The sequence below is a fragment of the Carcharhinus amblyrhynchos genome, chromosome 21 (assembly GCF_965287045.1).
Source record: "Carcharhinus amblyrhynchos chromosome 21, sCarAmb.v2.hapA, whole genome shotgun sequence".
NCBI lineage: Eukaryota > Metazoa > Chordata > Chondrichthyes > Carcharhiniformes > Carcharhinidae > Carcharhinus > Carcharhinus amblyrhynchos.
The window spans coordinates 3835191-3852299 of NC_137344.1; the positions used below are offsets into that span (position 1 = coordinate 3835191).

At 45.5% G+C, this 17109-nt stretch overlaps 1 protein-coding gene across 7 annotated transcripts in view; it reads left to right on the top strand.

The window, feature by feature from the left end:
- stxbp4 (syntaxin binding protein 4) overlaps positions 1–17109 on the top strand; it is a 184824-nt gene that overhangs the window by 134686 nt on the left and 33029 nt on the right. For all 7 annotated transcript variants that reach the window (XM_080209276.1, XM_080209277.1, XM_080209278.1 and 4 more), the window contains one exon: positions 984–1132. In XM_080209276.1, coding sequence (XP_080065402.1) covers positions 984–1132 — 149 coding nt within the window. The remainder of the gene's footprint in view (positions 1–983; positions 1133–17109) is intronic.

The following is a 17109-nucleotide window of genomic DNA, read 5'->3' on the forward strand; positions in this document are numbered from 1 at the left end:
TCTCTTCCACCTTCTTCCGTCGGGAAAAGATACAAAAGCCTGAGGTCACGTACCGACCGGTTCAAGAACAGCTTCTTCCCTGCTGCTGTCAGACTTTGAATGGACCTAGCTTTAAGCATTAAATTGATCTTTCTCTACATCCTTGCCGTGACAGTAATACTACATTCTGCACTCTTTTCCTTCTCTATGAATGGTATGATTTGTACAGCGCGCAAGAAACAATACTTTTCACTATATGTTAATACATGTGACAATAATAAATCAAATCAATTCTTTCCCAGAATCACTCCTGCTGCCGCTGTACTTGCTTACAGCTGTTAAATAGCTACAATTACCCAGTTCTGAAGAAAGGACAGTGACCTCAAATACTAATTGTTCTAATCTCCATGTAGAGAATGGGATAGCTTGATCTTGGGTTCAGACATAGCTCGGCACAACATCGAGGGCCAAAGGGCTTGTACTGTGCTGTACTGTTCTATACGTTCTATGTTTAAGTTTAAAGTTTATTTATTAGTGTCACAAATCAAGCTTACATTAACACTGCAATGAAGTTACTATGAAAATCCTCTAATCGCCACACTCCAGTGTCTGTTCGGTGGCACAATGGTTAGCACTGCTGCCTGACAGCGCCAGGGACCTGGGTTCAATTCCGGCCTTGGGCCACTGTGCAGAGTTTGCACATTCTCCCCATGTCTGCGTGGGTTTCCTCCAGGTGCTCCAGTTTCCTCTTACAGTCCAAAGATGCATGGGTTAGGGGGATTGGCCATGCTAAATTGAACCATCAGTGTCCCAAGATGTGTAAGATAGGGGGATTAGTGGAGTAAATGCCTGGGGATACAAAAATAGGGCCTGGGTGGGATTGTGGTCAGTGCAGACTCGATGGGCTGAATGGCCCTCTGCACTGTAGGGATTCTACAATTCTATGAATCAATGATTACTGAAACGAACACTGGCTCCCTTTTCTGTTCCCTCCTCACGTTCAGCGGGATCGGACTCAGAAGATTTTCAGGACCACCTTCGTCTCAAAACCTCGTAGACCGCCTTGGCCGCAGTGGACCCAGAACTCCGGCCTCACTTTCGACCGATGCCCGCGAGCTGGCCAGATCTATTCGTGCCCTCATTGAAGCTGACTGTAAGTGATCAGGTGGTGAAAAGAGTTATAACGGTGCCCGCGTATCCCTCACCCTGGAATCCTCACGCCCCCATCCCTCACCTCCATAACCCTCACCCCCATATCCCTCACCCCCATATCCCTCACCCCCATATCCCTCATCCCCATATCCCTCACTCCCGCATCCCTCACTCCTGTATATTATAAATATAAGAATCCATAGTATCAAATACAGAAACATAAAACTAAGGGCCATGAATGTGAAAGGGTCATTAATATTTTATTTCTGTTATAGATATATATTTATACATCTATAGATAAGGATGGAGAGTCTGGGTCTACTTTCTCTTAAAAAGAGAAGGTTGAGGAGTGGTCCAATACAAGTTTATGAAACTATGAAAGGTTTTGGTGAAGCAGACTCAGAGAGTGGAATTTTCCAGCAATTTTAGTGAGCGGGATGGAAAATTGGGCAGACCGCACAAAGGTCAGTTGTCCTCGGATGGGAATTTCTGGTCTTGGGACAAGCGTGCCAGAAAGTCCCACCCACGGGTGGTGAGGATCATGTCTAGAGGACATTGAAATATAAAAGCAGGAATTCCAACCAGCAATTGAGGAGAAATTCTTCCCCAGAGAAAATGTGGAACTCATTCCTACAGGGAGTGGATGGGGAGAACAGCACAGAGGAGGTTCAAAACACAGATGTGAGAGATAAGAATAGAGCAGTGTGCCAATAGATTTAGGTGAGAAAGGATTGGCAGGGGCTCATGTGGAGCATAAACACCAGCTTGGAATGGTTGGGCCGAATGGCCTATGTCTGCCAACTGAGAAAGTGCAGCAGTCAGACCTGTCCCTCTGCCCTCAGCCACACACACGATTACACACGATTGTATTTCATCGGGTACCGCTGTCAACAGAGACCCTTCTGTGGGTGCAATCACCAAATTCACCAGCTACCATTTTACTGGCATCCAAACAAAAACAAAGAAAATTACAGCACAGGAACAGGCCCTTCAGCCCTCCAAGCCTGCACTGACCATGCTGCCCAACTGAACTAAAACCCCCTACCTTTCCAGGGACCATATCCCTCTGTTCCCATCCTATTCATGTATTTGTCAAGATGCCCCTTAAAAGCCACTTTCGCATCCGCTTCCACTACCTCCCCTGGCAACGAGTTCCAGACACCTGCCACCCTCTGTGTAAAAATCTTGCCTCGTACAACTCCTTTAAACCTTGCCCCTCGCACCTTAAACCCCTAGTAATTGACTCTTCCACCCTGGGAAAAAGCTTCTGACTATCCACTCTGTCCATGCCTCTCATAATCTTGTAGACTTCTATCAGGTCGCCCCTCAACCTCCGTCTGATGCAGAACTCTGGGTGGGAGGGTAAATAAAAGAGATTGGTGCTAAGATGCACCTTGGAGAACCAATTTCCTTCGATCAAAACTTGTAAATAAAACCAGCTTTACTTTGCACACTTTATCCAAACAGAGACTGTGGCGTACTCCAGAGATTACAGGGTTAATGATGTGGTGATCAGGACCACAGAGTTGGATAGTTCAGGTACCCGGAGCACCCTGGGCAACACAGGAAGATATTTGATGACTTTGATTCTATATCTTAACCCTCTCAGATTTATTCCTTCAGTGCATTTTAACTTCCACCATCTACTCCCCTGCTCCCACTGTCCTAACACAGAGTTCCCTCTCATCCCCCAAGTAGATCTTTGGGTCTGCATACGGACTCTGAAATACTACCTCTGTTTCCCCCTCTCCTGCTGCCAGACCTGCGGTTTTCGTTTTTATTGCAGATTTCTGGCAGTATTTTGCTTCTAGATCTCCTTGAAGTCTGAGTTTAGGTTGAAGCGTGTTTCTGTTTTATTGTAAAACAAAATACATGTTCAGAATTCTGTTCTTACGGTGAAAGATGTCTCTGATGAGAGTGAGCAGTTAGGCACTAATATTCCATGCCCCTTGCCAGCTCTGGCAGAACATCCTCTGACAGAGACAGAGGGCAGTGTACAGGGTCACTCGAAACTCCAGGCTGGCTCTGAGATTCCAGCACACTGGCTGCGACCCTGCGACACTTTGTGTAGAATTTGTTCCAATTGTGTTTTTTTATGCAGTCCTGTCAAGCACTTAGTAAACTACAATTTTATCCTTAAAGAATCAAATTATTTACATGAAAACAAAAGAAAACAATCTGATTTGTCTGGAGGCAGGAGGGTACCAGAGGACTGGAAAGTAGCTAATGTAACGCTGCTGTTTAAGAAGGGAGGGAGGCAGCAGACGAGAAATTATAAGCCAGTTAGCCTGACTTTGGTCATCCGAAAGTTAGTGGCGTATGCTACCAAATAAACCTATTGGACTTTAACCTGGTGTCGTAAGACTTCTTACAAGATTTTAGAGTCCATTATTAAAGTTGAAATCACAGAGTGCTTGCAAGTGCATGATAAAATAGGACTGAGTCAGCACCACTTTGTCAAGGGGAGATCATGTCTGACAAATCTGTTCAAGTTCTTTGAAGAGGTAACAAGTAAGTTAAATAAAGGAGAACCAGTGGACATGATTTATTCAGATTTCTTTGACAAGGTACCACATAGGAGACTGTTAAATAACTTAAATATCCATGGTGTTATGGGTAAGATGGATAGAGGATTGGCTGACTGGCTGAATTCAGAGAGTGGGGATAAAGGGGTCTTTTTCAGGATGGCAGCCGGTGACTAATGGTGTGCCTCAGGAGTCAGTGGTGGGATCACAATATACATTAATGATTTGGGGTAAGGAACTGAAGGCACTGTTGCACAGTTGATACAAAGATATGTAGAGGGACAGGTAGTATTGAGGAAGTTGGGGGGGGGGGGCGCTGCAGAAGGACTTAGCCAGGTTAGGAGAGTGGGCAAAGAAATGGCAAATGGAATAGAATGTGGAAAAGTGTGAAGTTATGCACTTTGGAAAGAGGAATAGAGACATAGATTATTTTCTATATCGAAAAATGCTCAGGAAATCAGAAACACAAAGGGACTCGGGAGTCATTGTTTAAGATTCTCTTAAGATTAATGTGCAGGTTCAGTCAGCAGTTAGGAAGGTGAATGCAATGTTAGCATTCATGTCAAAAGGGCCAGAATACAAGAGCAGGGATGTACTTCTGAGGCTGGATAAGGCTCTGGTCAGACCCCATTGAGACCAAAACTGTGAGCAGTTTTGGGCCCCATATCTAAGGAAGGATGTGCTGGCCTTGGAAAGGGTCCAGAGGAGGTTCACAAGAATGATCCCTAGAATGAAGAGCTTGGCGTTTGAGGGACGGTTGAGGACTCTGGATCTGTACTCGTTGGAGTTTAAAAGGATGAGGGGGGATCTTGTTGAAACTTACAGGATACTGTGAGACCTGGATAAGGTGCATGTGGAGAGGATGTTTCCACTAGTAGGAAAAACTAGAAGCAGAGGGCACAACCTCAGGCTGAAGGGACGATCCTTTAGAACAGAGATGAGAAGAAATTCTTCAGCCAGAGAGTGGTGAATCTATGGAACTCTTTGTGGCAGAAGGCTGTGGAGGCCAGGTCATTGAGTGTCTTTAAGACAGAGAGGCTCTTGAATAATAAGAGGATCAGGTGTTATGGGGAAAAGGCAGGAGAATGGGGATGAGAAAAATATCAGCCATGATTGAATGGTGGAGCAGACTCGGTGGCCCAATTCTGTTTTTATGTTTTGTGGTCTTATGTAATTTAGCAATAAGTTTACAAGTCTCTGGAATGTAAGAATGGTTTGCTTATCAGTCCTGCTTTAGTTATGGTGATCTTTTCTGGAGACGGCTGTATGCTTTCAGGTTGCTGGTTAGGATTGCTTTGTGCTGCATCTTAGACCATGTTCTGTTCACAATAGGATTGCTCAATCTTCCTGGTTGGGCCATTGTTCTGATTTGACATGTGTCTCGTCACACTGTCATGCTATTTAGTGTCTGTATTCAATATGATCTTGGTTCAGGGACAATGCTGACAATTTCTGTTGGATTCCATGCGCCATCAGTTAAGTGCTGCACTGAAATGTTCTGTCCAATGTTCAGGTTGGGGAATTCATCACCCCATGACAGTCGTGGCTATCTTTCATCTTACCCTTTTTGTTTCTATATTAGATATCGCTCTTGGGGCTAAAGGGATCGAGGGATATTGGGAGGGGGGGTGGAATCAGAATATTGAATTCAGTGATCAGCCATGATCAAAATGAATGGCGCAGCAGGCTTGAAGGGCCAAATGGCCTCCTCCTGCTTCTAATTTCTATGTTTTTATAGTTTGAGCGTGGGGTTATAGACAAACAAGGGAGCCAAAGGACTAGGAGCGAGGGTATTCTCTCCTGCCATTGCTGCATGGATTGCAGAGGGGAAGGGTCTTCTTCACAACATTGCAGCCTCCACACTATGCACACTGTCACCGCTGGACATAAGGTGACCATCCCCTCGATGTAAACCTCAGAGACCAGTTTGGTGTGGCCACTTGATCAAGATTGTGAACCAAATCAATATTTACCAGCGCTGCATTTGAAAAAAATTCGTAATTCCATAGACTTTAAAAATGAGTTATTATTCTTGACGTGAAATATACAATTCAAAATCAGATCATTCAGCTCCAACTGAGCCTCTCCCAACCCTTCCTCCCCCCATTTCTAGAACCTAACCCTGACCACAAATCCCTCTGTCTAGTTTACCATTCCAGCTCAATTCTATCCACTAAACCTATTCACCTCCACCATTCCCTGTGGCTGTGAGTTCCACACTCACCGCTCTCTGATAAAGGGGCGAGCCGGAAAGATCACACAGGAGGTGAAAAACCGGGATTGTGCCCTGTTTCTCGCCTCTCATGATATTACCGACCCTGTTCTCCCGGCATACTCAACCTTACGCCTCAAAAAAGGAGGTAGCGATCAGCCGGAGAGGTGAAGAGGGAGATCAGGGGTGTGACTGGGGGGCAATTGGTGGGATGGGGGGAGTTATAATCTCCCATTGCACTGTGTACTCTTGTACACAGTATACTGGGAGATCAGTGCGCATGTGCAATAGCGCTCTCTAACAGTCTGTAGCCGATTTTCTGACATGAATAGATTTGGTCCACTCCCCCTAGTGGCAAGAATCACACCTTGCCTTTTTTTTTCGAAGTGCCAGAAGATAGTATTTGGGAGCTCACCCAAAGAGTGGGGGTGATTCTCTCCCATTTTCACACTCATTCGGCATTGAGAATATTTTTGATAAAGTCACCCACCAAGAATTTGAATGTAATGGTTAAGAATTTCCCATTTCAGGGCTCTGGGAAAGAATGAATAACACTAGGGAAGGGTAAATTAAGTTTTGTTTTCCACACAGTAACGCCTACCTGTTGCAGAGAGAGCGGCGGAGGTCAGTTAACATGGTTAATGGACGGCTGATTTGTGGTGTAGAGCAATGGCAACATCACAGGTTTAATTCCCGTATTGGCTGAGGATATTCATGAAGGTCCCTCATTCTCAATGTTACCCCTGGCCTGAGGTGTAGTGATCCTCAGGTCACCCACCAGTCAGCTCGCCCTTTTGAGGGTAGGATCAGAGCATCATGCAGATGCAGCGAAGGTACGGATCAGCCTGATTGAGTGGCAGAACAGGCTCGAGGGGCTGAATGACCTCCTCACATTCCAATGTTCCTCAGTTGAGATCAAAGTGTTTTTCGTTCCTCCATCATCTTTTGAAAAATTATGTATTTGGAATAATGTTGTGGAGTACTTTTATTTAAAAAAAAGCCCAATGTTTATTTTCCTGGGCATTTTACTGCTTTTGTTGCTGGTCTGTTCTCATATAATCAATCTGGAGTCTCATAGATGTCCTCCATTGAACATCGTGTTGAGTCTAACTTCACAACTGCCCTCAAACTAACCCAGCTCTGCATGGCTGTGAGCAGGGATGGGGGGAGGCAGATTAGCTCAATAAGCTAAGAGCGTGATGCTGAATAATGGTAATGTTATTCATCCCCCAACCCAACTTGGACAGCTCTCGGGGTCTGCCACATCCCCTCGCTGCAGTGTGATATCTTTGTGGTAAAAATGTGGGGAGAGCTGTGATTCGCAATGTTCAGACAGTGGGGGTGAGAGAGGGGAAACCTCCCAATAAAGGAGCATTTGGCAAAAACAAGTGATATTAGAGTAACAAAGTTCAGCGTAATAAATATTGCCAAGTGAGGGACTGAGCAGGAGGGAGACTAAAGAGATACAGAAACTGTGAGATAGGCAGTAAAGGATATTTGAGTTTTAAAAGTTTATTTATTAGTTTCACAAGTAGGCTTACATTAACACTGCAATGAAGTAACTGTGAAAATGCCCTAGTCACCACACTCTGGCACCTGTTTGGATACATTGAGGGAGAATTTAGCATGGCCAATGTGCCTAACCAGCACGTCTTTGAACTGTGAGAGGTAACCAAAGCACCTGGAAGAAACCCACGCAGATACGGGGAGAACATGCAGACTCTGCACAGACAGTGACCCAAGCGGGAATTGAACCCGGGTCCCTGGCGCCGTGAGGCAGCAGTGCTAACCACTGTGCCACCGTGCCGCCCAGCAAGTGAGCAGGTGATGATGAATTTAGGAGGGAGAGACAGAGGGACTGAAAGTTACAGGGATCGGAAATTTCCCATCCCGCCCACTGCAGGAATTGTAGCTGGCAGGACAGAAAATTTTGCAAACCATTTCAAATCCCGTTGCGCTCATGTGGGAATTGTTTTTCTTGGGGTGCAAGCGGCCAGAAAACTCCTCCCATGGCTTTTGAAAGACTGAACAGGATTTAGGATCATTGACCAAAAACACAGGCAGAAATATCGGGTCTTTTATGATTAGGAAGCAGTCGCTTCTTTACAGTCCCTCTCCTCTCAAACAGATAGGAGGGTTGGCCTTGTTAAATTGCCCCAGGGTGGCACCGTGGTTAGCAGTGCTGCCTCACAGCGCCAGGGATCCAAGATCAATTCCCGGCTTGGATCACTGTCTGTGTGGAGTCTGCACATTCTCCTCATGTCTGAGTGGGTTTCCTCCAGGTGTTCCGGTTTCCTCCCACAGTCCGAAACACTTGCCGGTTAGGTGCATTGGCCGTGCTAAATTCTTCCTCAGTGTACCCAAACAGGTGCTGGAGTGTAGCGACTAGGAGATTTTCATAGTAATGACACGGCAGTGTTAATGTAAACCTACTTGTGACACTAATAAATAATCTAAACTTTTACTTTACCTTTATTGCCTAAAGATATGTCAGTCAGATGGATTAGCTATGGTAAATGTCATAGAGTCATAGACGTTTACAGCATGGAAACAGGCCCTTCAGCCCAACTTGTCCATGCCAACCTTTTTTTCAAACCCTGAAGCCAGTCCCAATGGCCCACATTTGACCCATATCCCTCTATACCCATCTTACCCACGTAACTGTCTAAATGCTTTTTAAAAGTCAAAATTGTACCAGCCTCTACTACTACCTCTGGCAGCTTATTCCAGACACTCAGCACCCTCTGTGTGAAAAAACTGCCCCTCTGGACCTTCTGTATCTCTCCCCTCTCACCTTAAACCTATGCCCTCTAGTTTTAGATTCCCCTACTTATGTGCGAGGTTAGAGTGGAGGGAAGGGCCTGGGTGAGAGCCAGTGCAGACCCAGTGGGCCGAATGGCCTCTTTCCGTATGGATTCTATGCTTCTATGGATTCTGTGTGAGCCGAACAGGAACACACATCCAGCCACAGGACAGCGGAGCACATGTGGTAAAGGCAGCTCGGAAACGTGACTAGAGAAGGGCAGGAGGAAAAAATTTGATTAGAGGAGAGTTGTTTGCTTATTTGACAGTCCTCTCAGTGATAGTCACAGACAGATGCCTCGACCCCTCTACTTGGAACATAGAGCAATTAGCTTTTACCAGAGAAGAACATCCTCCAGGGAAATCGCCTGTCAGCTTAGGAAGGCATGTGGAGTGTGAGGAATAAAACTGCAACAGTGAAACAGGGACCAGAACTTACAGGATAAGCTATGAACAACTTAGTTACAGATACACTACACTGCTACAGTGTAGAGAGACCAGTATTCTTACAATGTATTGATTTAGTAGGAGGACTTGAATGTTTAATCACAACAGTAAGGAACTAGTACACAATTAATTATTTTTTGCGGTGCAGACAATATTGTTTTGCTATCAAAAAACTGCAGCCATTTTACTGACAGCATCATTTCTCAACAAGCCTTCAGGTGAAACTTCCCTTTCTCTGCTTTCGGTGGTGGTTGGGTTCGGGAATATCGGCTCCTCGTTTAACACCACCTAAACAGGCAGATAGGAGCTTATTCCAACATCTGTAAGACCATGAGATATAGGAGCAGAATGAGGCCACTCAGCCCATCGAGTCTGCTTTGCCATTCAATAATGGCTGATATTTTTCTCATCCCCATTCTCCTGCCTTTTCCCCATAAACCCTGATCCCCTTATTAATCAAGGACCTATCTATCTCTGTCTTAAACACACTCAATGACCTGGCCTCCATAGCCTTCCGCAACAAAGAGTTCCACAGATTCACCACTTTCTGGCTGAAGAAATTCCTCCTCTGTTTTAAAGGATTATCCCTTTAGCCTGAGGTTGTGTCCTCTGGTTCTAGTTTTTCCGACTCGTGGAAACATCCTCTCCACGTCCACTCTGTTCAGGCCTGACAGTATCCTGTAAGTTTCAACAAGATCCCCACTCATCCTTTTAAGCTCCAACGAGTACAGACCCAGAGCCCTCAACCATTCCTCATACGACAAGCTCTTCACTCTGGGGAATGATTGACATCTAAAGGGTGGATTTCCTGGCTCATGCAGCAGTTCTGACAGTGCAGCACTCCCTCAGTACTGCACTGCGTTTTCAGGCTAAACTGTGCTGCAATCTCTTGAGTGAATCTTGAACCAGCGAACTCGCAGTTCGAGTGAGATTTGAAGGAGCACATTGGGCAAATACTCCAGCAGCACACGCCCCAAGACTGGAAACTCCCACTCGAGATCAATGGACCTGTAAGTGGTCCGCCAGAATTTTTGTTTCATCCACTACGATTCCGACGGTGCGCAGGACCAGAAAATCTCGCCCACTAATCATGTTTCTAAGAAAGTGATCCTAGCACCTTTCTCAAATTCCTGGCCAGGACACAAGAAGATCTTGTTGCCTGACTCTACTTTCAGGTCCAATCCCTTCTCCGCTACCACCTTTCTCCTCTCTTTTAACTATACAAGGATAATATAATGTGCCTCTGTGAACTCCCGTTGAGGCACAGATGCCCTGCTCTACACATGCTATCTCCTGTCTGCCCCTCTCCTACCAGCCCTGCTTCAGTGGGTCACTGTCATAAGTTCTCAGAAGCGGAAGTCCATTTGCCAGAATTCCTTTATTTGCAATATCCAACAACACTATAGTTATAGCTGTCAGTCTGCAGGCTCCATCCGGAGTGCCAGAGGAACTGACACTCCTTTTAAATACAGAGCATGGGGCTCTCTGATTGGACCATCAACTTGGCCCTCAGTCAGAGAGCTCATATTGAAGTTGGCCAACCTCAATTACCTGATTAAAATCGTGACAGTAACGTTCTTGCCTCTCATGATTTCAAGTCTCAATCCAGAGATGTGGACACAGAATCAATGTTGACACCCCAGTGCAGTGGTGAGGGAGAGCTGCACTGTCGGAGGTGCTACCTTTCGGATGAGACATTAACCTGATGCTCCATCTCCACTCACAAGTGGATTTAAAAGACCCTTGGCCCTATTCAAATGAAGGCAGAGATGTTCTCCCTATTGCCATGGCCAACACTGATGACTTAGTAAAAATCACTAAGAAAAGACGATCTGTAATACTGTTTGTTATGTGGGATCTTGCTGTGCTTAAATTGGCTGCTCTGTTTCCTATGACAATAGCGACTTCACTGTCAAAAGTAGTTAGAATTATGGAATCCCTGCAATGCAGAAGGAGACCATTCAGCCCATCGAGTCTGCACAATCCCACTCAGGCCCTATTCCTGTAACCGCACATATTTACCCTACTAATCCCCCAACACTAAGTGGCAATTTAGCATGGCCAATCTGCCTAACCCGCACATCTTTGGAATGTGGGAGGAAACCGGAGCACCCGGAGGAAACCCACGTAGGCATAGGGAGAATGTGCGAAGTCTGCATAAACAATGATCCCTGGCCAGAATCAAACCAGGTCCCTGGCGCTATGAGGCAGTAGTACTAACCACTGTGCCATCATGCTGCCTTAGTTAATTGCCTGTAAAGCGCTTTAGTGTGTGTGGGTCGTGACAGGTGCTATAGGAATGGAGATCTTTCCTTTCTGTAATCACTGGTTCCCAGAAATTTGAAAGTGGAACTTCACCACTCAGCTTTGATACTTTTAGAAATTCAACCAGGAGAGGCTGCATCTGTCAGTAAATGGAGTTCAGCAGGACTGTTCCTCATCTGTATAGGTCACTGAGATGAGAAGGGAATGTTACTCACTGAGCCACGGCCTAAAACAGTCCTTCCAGTCCTGACAAGGCAAGTAGGAAACTATAGGGAGTCTCAGAAGAGTTGCCAGATTAACTCTGGGAGACGTGTAACATCTCAGTCTGAGGAAGACATTAACACAAGAACTACTAGAGGATGGAGCTTGTCAAATCTTGTTTCAGATCACTGCTATGAAGGATGTTGCAATGTTTTACTATGTTGAAAGTGCTGTAGAAATGGTAGTCTGCAGCTATCCAAATAAACATACAAACATATGAAATAGGAACAAAAGAAGGCCACTCGGTCCCTCAAGACTGTTCCACCATTCAATAAGATCACAGCAGGTGTGTTTGTGTTGATTTCCACGTTCTCCTCGGCCACTGACAACCTTTGCCTAACAAAAACCTTTCATCTGTGCCTTAAAAATATTCAGTGACCCCACTTTCTCTGCCTTCTGAGACAAAGAGTTCCAAAATCACACAACCTTCTGAGAGAAAAGGTTTCTCTTTATCTCTATCCTAAAAGGGTGACCTCCAATCTTGACAACACCAGGTCCATCAGGTTTATTTGGAATCACGAGCTTTCAGAGTGCTGCTCCTTCATCAGGTGAGTGGAGAGGTGGGTTCACAAACACGGCATATACAGTCAAAGATGCAATTGCAAGATAGTGGTATGTGTAGAGGATCTCTAAGATCACACATATCAACATAAACATCAAGTTTCCGCAAAGATGCAAGAAAGCATAAAGATCCTGGAAAAAAAGCATTATCTTACAATTGTGTCTTCGCCTATATATGCTGTATTTGTGAACCCACCTCTCCATTCACCTGATGAAGGAGCAGTGCTCCGAAAGCTTGTAATTCCAAATAAACCTGTTGGAGTTTAACCTGGTGTTGTGAGACTTGTTACTGTGCTTACCCCAGTCCAACACCAGCATCTCCACATCATCCCTAATTTTAATGCACTGCCCTAGCTCTGGACTCACCCACAAGAGGAAGTATCTTTCCACGTCACCTTGTCGAGACCATTCAGGATCTTATATCCTTCAACATCAAGTCCCCCTCACTCTTCTAAACTCCAGTGGAAACAGTCCCAGCCTTTCCAACCTTTCCTCAAAAATTTGCTCATTCCAGGTATCAATCTAGTAAACCTCCTCTAAACCACTTCCAACACATTTACATCCTTCCTTAAATAAGGAGACTAATCCTGCACACAGCATTTGAGATGTGGTCTCACCAATCCCCTGTATAAATGAAGCATAACATCCTTACTTTTATGTTCAATTCCTCTCATAATAAAGAATAGCTTTCCATTTGCCTCCCAATTATTTGATATACCTGCATACTAACTCATGTACTAGAACATCAAATCAAAATGTGCTTAAGAAGATCAATCATGCACCCCAGTCCTAACAGTGCCCAGAGGACATGGAAGGCATGTACTGTGCCCTCGGACACCACACGCTCCCCCTCCAGGGACACCCAGCCGTGAATATAACCACAGTAGAGGGGCAGACAATCGGATCACTCTCGGAATTCTGTAATCATTCTCCCTTTAAGTAATACTTTGTTTTTTTTATTCTTACTGCCAAAATGAACAACTTCACATTTTCCCACATTATATACCATCTGCTAGATCTTTGCCCCCTCACTCACCTATCTATACCTGTCTGCAAATTCCTTATCTCTTCTTCACAACATGCTTTCCTACCTATCTTTGAATTTGTCTGCAAATTTGGCTCCCATGCCTTCACTCCCAACATCTAAGTCATTGATATAAATTGCAAAAAGTTGACACCCCAGCACAGCCCCTGGGAGAAGCCACTTATCACATCCTGTCATCAGACAAAGGCCCATTTATGCATATTCTGTTTTCTGCCAGCCAGCCAATCTTCCATCCAGGCTAATACCTTACCCTCTACGCCACAAACATTTATTTTTTGCAATAACCTTTGACTGTCACCTTATCAAATGCTTTCTGGAAATCCAAGTACAGTATGTATACAGACTCTCCTTTATCCACAGCACATGTTACTCCTTCAAGAAACTCTTGTAAATTGGTTAAACATGATTCCCCTTTCTTAAATCATGCTGACTCTTCCCAATTAACTTGCATTTTCTAAGTGCCCAGCTGTAACTTCTTCAATGATTAATTCTAACACCTTCCCCACAACAGATGTCAAGCTAGCTGGCCTAGAATTGTCTGTTTTCTGTCTCCCTGCCCCCTTCTTGAATAGAGGAGTTATACTTGCTACTTTTCAAACTGGTGGAACTTTTGCAGAATCAAATGAATTTTGGAAAGTGAACACCAACACACCGACTGTCTAATTAGCCACCTTTAGTAAGACCCCAGGATGACCTCTGTCAGGACCTGTATACGTGTCAGCCCACAGCCCCATCAGTTTGTGCAGTACTGCTTCCCGAGTGATTACAATTTCACCAAGTTCCTCTCTCCCCTCCACCTCCAGATTTACAGCTATTACTGGAATGTTTTTTATATCCTCTACAGTGAAGACAGAAGCAAAATATCTGTTAACTTCATCTGCCATTTCCTTATTATTTACTGTTAACCGCCCCCCATTAGAATCATCGAATCCCTACAGTGCTGAAGGAAGCCATTAAGCACACCAAACCCGCACCAACAACGATCTCACCCAGGCCCTATCCCGTAACCTAAGCTCCCCATGTTTACCCTGCTAATCCCTTGACACTGTAGGGCAATTTAGCATGGCCAATCAACCTTACCTGTACATCTTTGGAGTTTGGGAGGAAACCGGAGCTCCCGGAGGAAACCCATGCAGACACGGAGAGAACATGCAAACTTCATACGAACAGTCAGCCGAGGCTGGAATTGAACCCGGGTCCCTGGCGCTGAACACTCACTTTATTTACTTTTTCCCTGCTTATATGCCTATGGAAACTCTTGTTACCTAGGTTTTCATTTCTAGTTAGCTTCCTTTCATATCCGACCTTCATGTGACTCCAGATCCACAGCAATGGTGGTTGATTTTTAAATGGCCTCAGAATGAGCTGAGCATGACACCCCAGTTAGCAATGGGGCAATAAATGCTGACCCAGCCATAGGCACCCACATCCCATGAGATCCTTTAAGTTTAAAATACTAATCTTTGACCCACCCTTCTCCCTTTTAACCTGAGTATAAAATTCAGTTGTATTATGGTCGCTGCTACCTAGGGATCCATTTTCTCTGAGGTCATTAATTAATTTGTCACATTACACAATACCAGTCTAATATAAACAGTTCTCTGGTTGGTTCCAGAATGTGCTGTTCGAAGAAACTGCCTCGAAAGCATTCTAAGAACTCATTCAGCCTGTTACTGCCAATCTGATTTTTCCAGTATGTATGTAGATTAAAGTCTAGCACGATTTTTGGCTGTTCTTATATCACAAGCACCCAATATTTCTTTTTGAGTTAGTAATAAACCTGAACTCATAAAGTTCCGTTGTCTGTGCCTGAACTCACACGGGTGCTGTTCCCCTATCACCCACTGTGCTCGTTGACCTACCCGGGCTCCCAGCCTGGCAGCACCTCCAGTTTAGCATTCTCCTCGTTGTTTATAAATCCCTTCACCGCCTCTCTTCTCCTTAACTCTCTAGTATCCTCCTGTCAACTACAACAACAACTTATATTTGTATAGCTCCATTTATATGAGGAAATGTCCCAGACTGCATCACAGCAGCATGAGAAAACAATATTTGGCACCAAGTAATTTAAGAAAATGTTAGGTCAAAACTTAGTCAAGGGGTTAAGTCAAGTTTAAAGGAGCGTCTTAAAGGAGCAAAGCAAGACAGAGACATTGAGGGAGGGAATAACGTCAGCAAGGCACTGGAGGTTGGCCTCTTGGAGTATGAGATCCCTGATTCATAGAATCCCGACAGTGCAGAAGGAGGCCATTCTGCCCATCGAGCCTGCACCAACCACAATCCCACCCAGGCCTAATCTTTCTAACCCCGTGCGTTTACCCCAGCTAGCCTCCCTGACACTAAGGGGCAATTTAGTAAGGCCAATCGCACATTTTAGGACCATGGGAAGAAACCGGAGCACCTGGAGGAAACCCACACAAACACAGGAGAATGTGCGGACTCCACACAGACAGTGACCTGGAATCGAACCCGGGTCCCTGGTGTTATAAGACAGCAGTGCTAACCACTGTGCCACCTTGCTGCCCAAATTGAGTTCATGATTGCCCCGTAAACAATTCCAGGCAGCAGGTGACCGAGAGGGTTGTCCAGCCCAACTGTCTGCCCCTCTATTGAGGCTATATTCATGGCCAGGTGCCCCTGGAGAGTGAGCATGCGGTGTTCGTGGGTATCCATTAATCCCTTCCCTGCCCGCTGGGCACCGCAGGGACTGGAGTGCACTATTGACCCCATTAGTCACATTCTGATTCGATATTTTAAGTTTCCTTTCCACTTTGTCCTTTGTTCTGGGTGGTTTCCTCCTTTTGGGAGCTGCTGCTTTTAATTTGTCCCCTGGTTAATTTGATTTAGTTTACTTGGTTGACCAGAAAGAGCGGTAATGATTGCCTGTCCAATCAGGGAGCCTCACTGTGTGTGTGTATATCGAGGAGTGTCAGGGCTACGGACACACCGGATTCTGACCTTGTATCTGCGGCACTCTGAGGATGGAAGTGAGTTTGTAAGTAAAGGGAATCTGGTGAAGGGATGCTGGCCCCTGAGGAGTTATTTCAGAATGCCTCAACTGGAGGGGCCTAGACAGCTAAAGGTGCAAACACCAATGATAGAGCAATTAGAACTGGGGACATTCTCTCTACTCCTTTATAAAACTTTACTTCATCGAATCCTACAGTGCAGAAGGAGGCCATTTGGCCCATCAATCCTGACTGACCACAATCCTACCCCAGCCCCTATCCTCACAACCCCAAACACTGACCTCACTAATCCCTCTAACCTACACATCCCAGGACACTATGGGGCAATTTAGCGTGGCCAATCCACCTAACTCGCGCACCATTGGACTGCGGGAGGAAACCGGAGCACCCGGACAAAACCCACGCAGACACAGGAAGAACTTGCAGACTCCACACATTGTCCCAAGCCAGGAATCAAACCCAGATCCCTGGCGCTGTGAGGCAGCGGTGCTGACCACTGTGCCAGCGTGCTGAAACTTTCAGCCATTTTACTGTGTCGAGGGTGCTATATAAATGCAAGTGGTCTGCAGTGCGACAGGCGAGATGGTAATGAGGTGCCGGCGGGTTCACTGTCCCTTCTGGTGTCAGAATGAACTGATTCCTGGGCAAAGGGTTAATGTGCAGAGTGTGCCTTCAGACTATGTTCACGTGCTCAAGTAAAAAAAATCCCCAGTGGCTGCCAAGGACAGTGAGCTAATGATGTGCAGACAGGCCAGGCATGCAGGCCAGGAACAGCACACTGTGCTATTCCTGCTGTGTCTCAGTGATACACCAGCTCTAATGCAGGCAGGCTGAGGTGACAACATGGAAACGCAGCCTGTAAACCAGGAGGGGAAACAGACTGCTCACTTC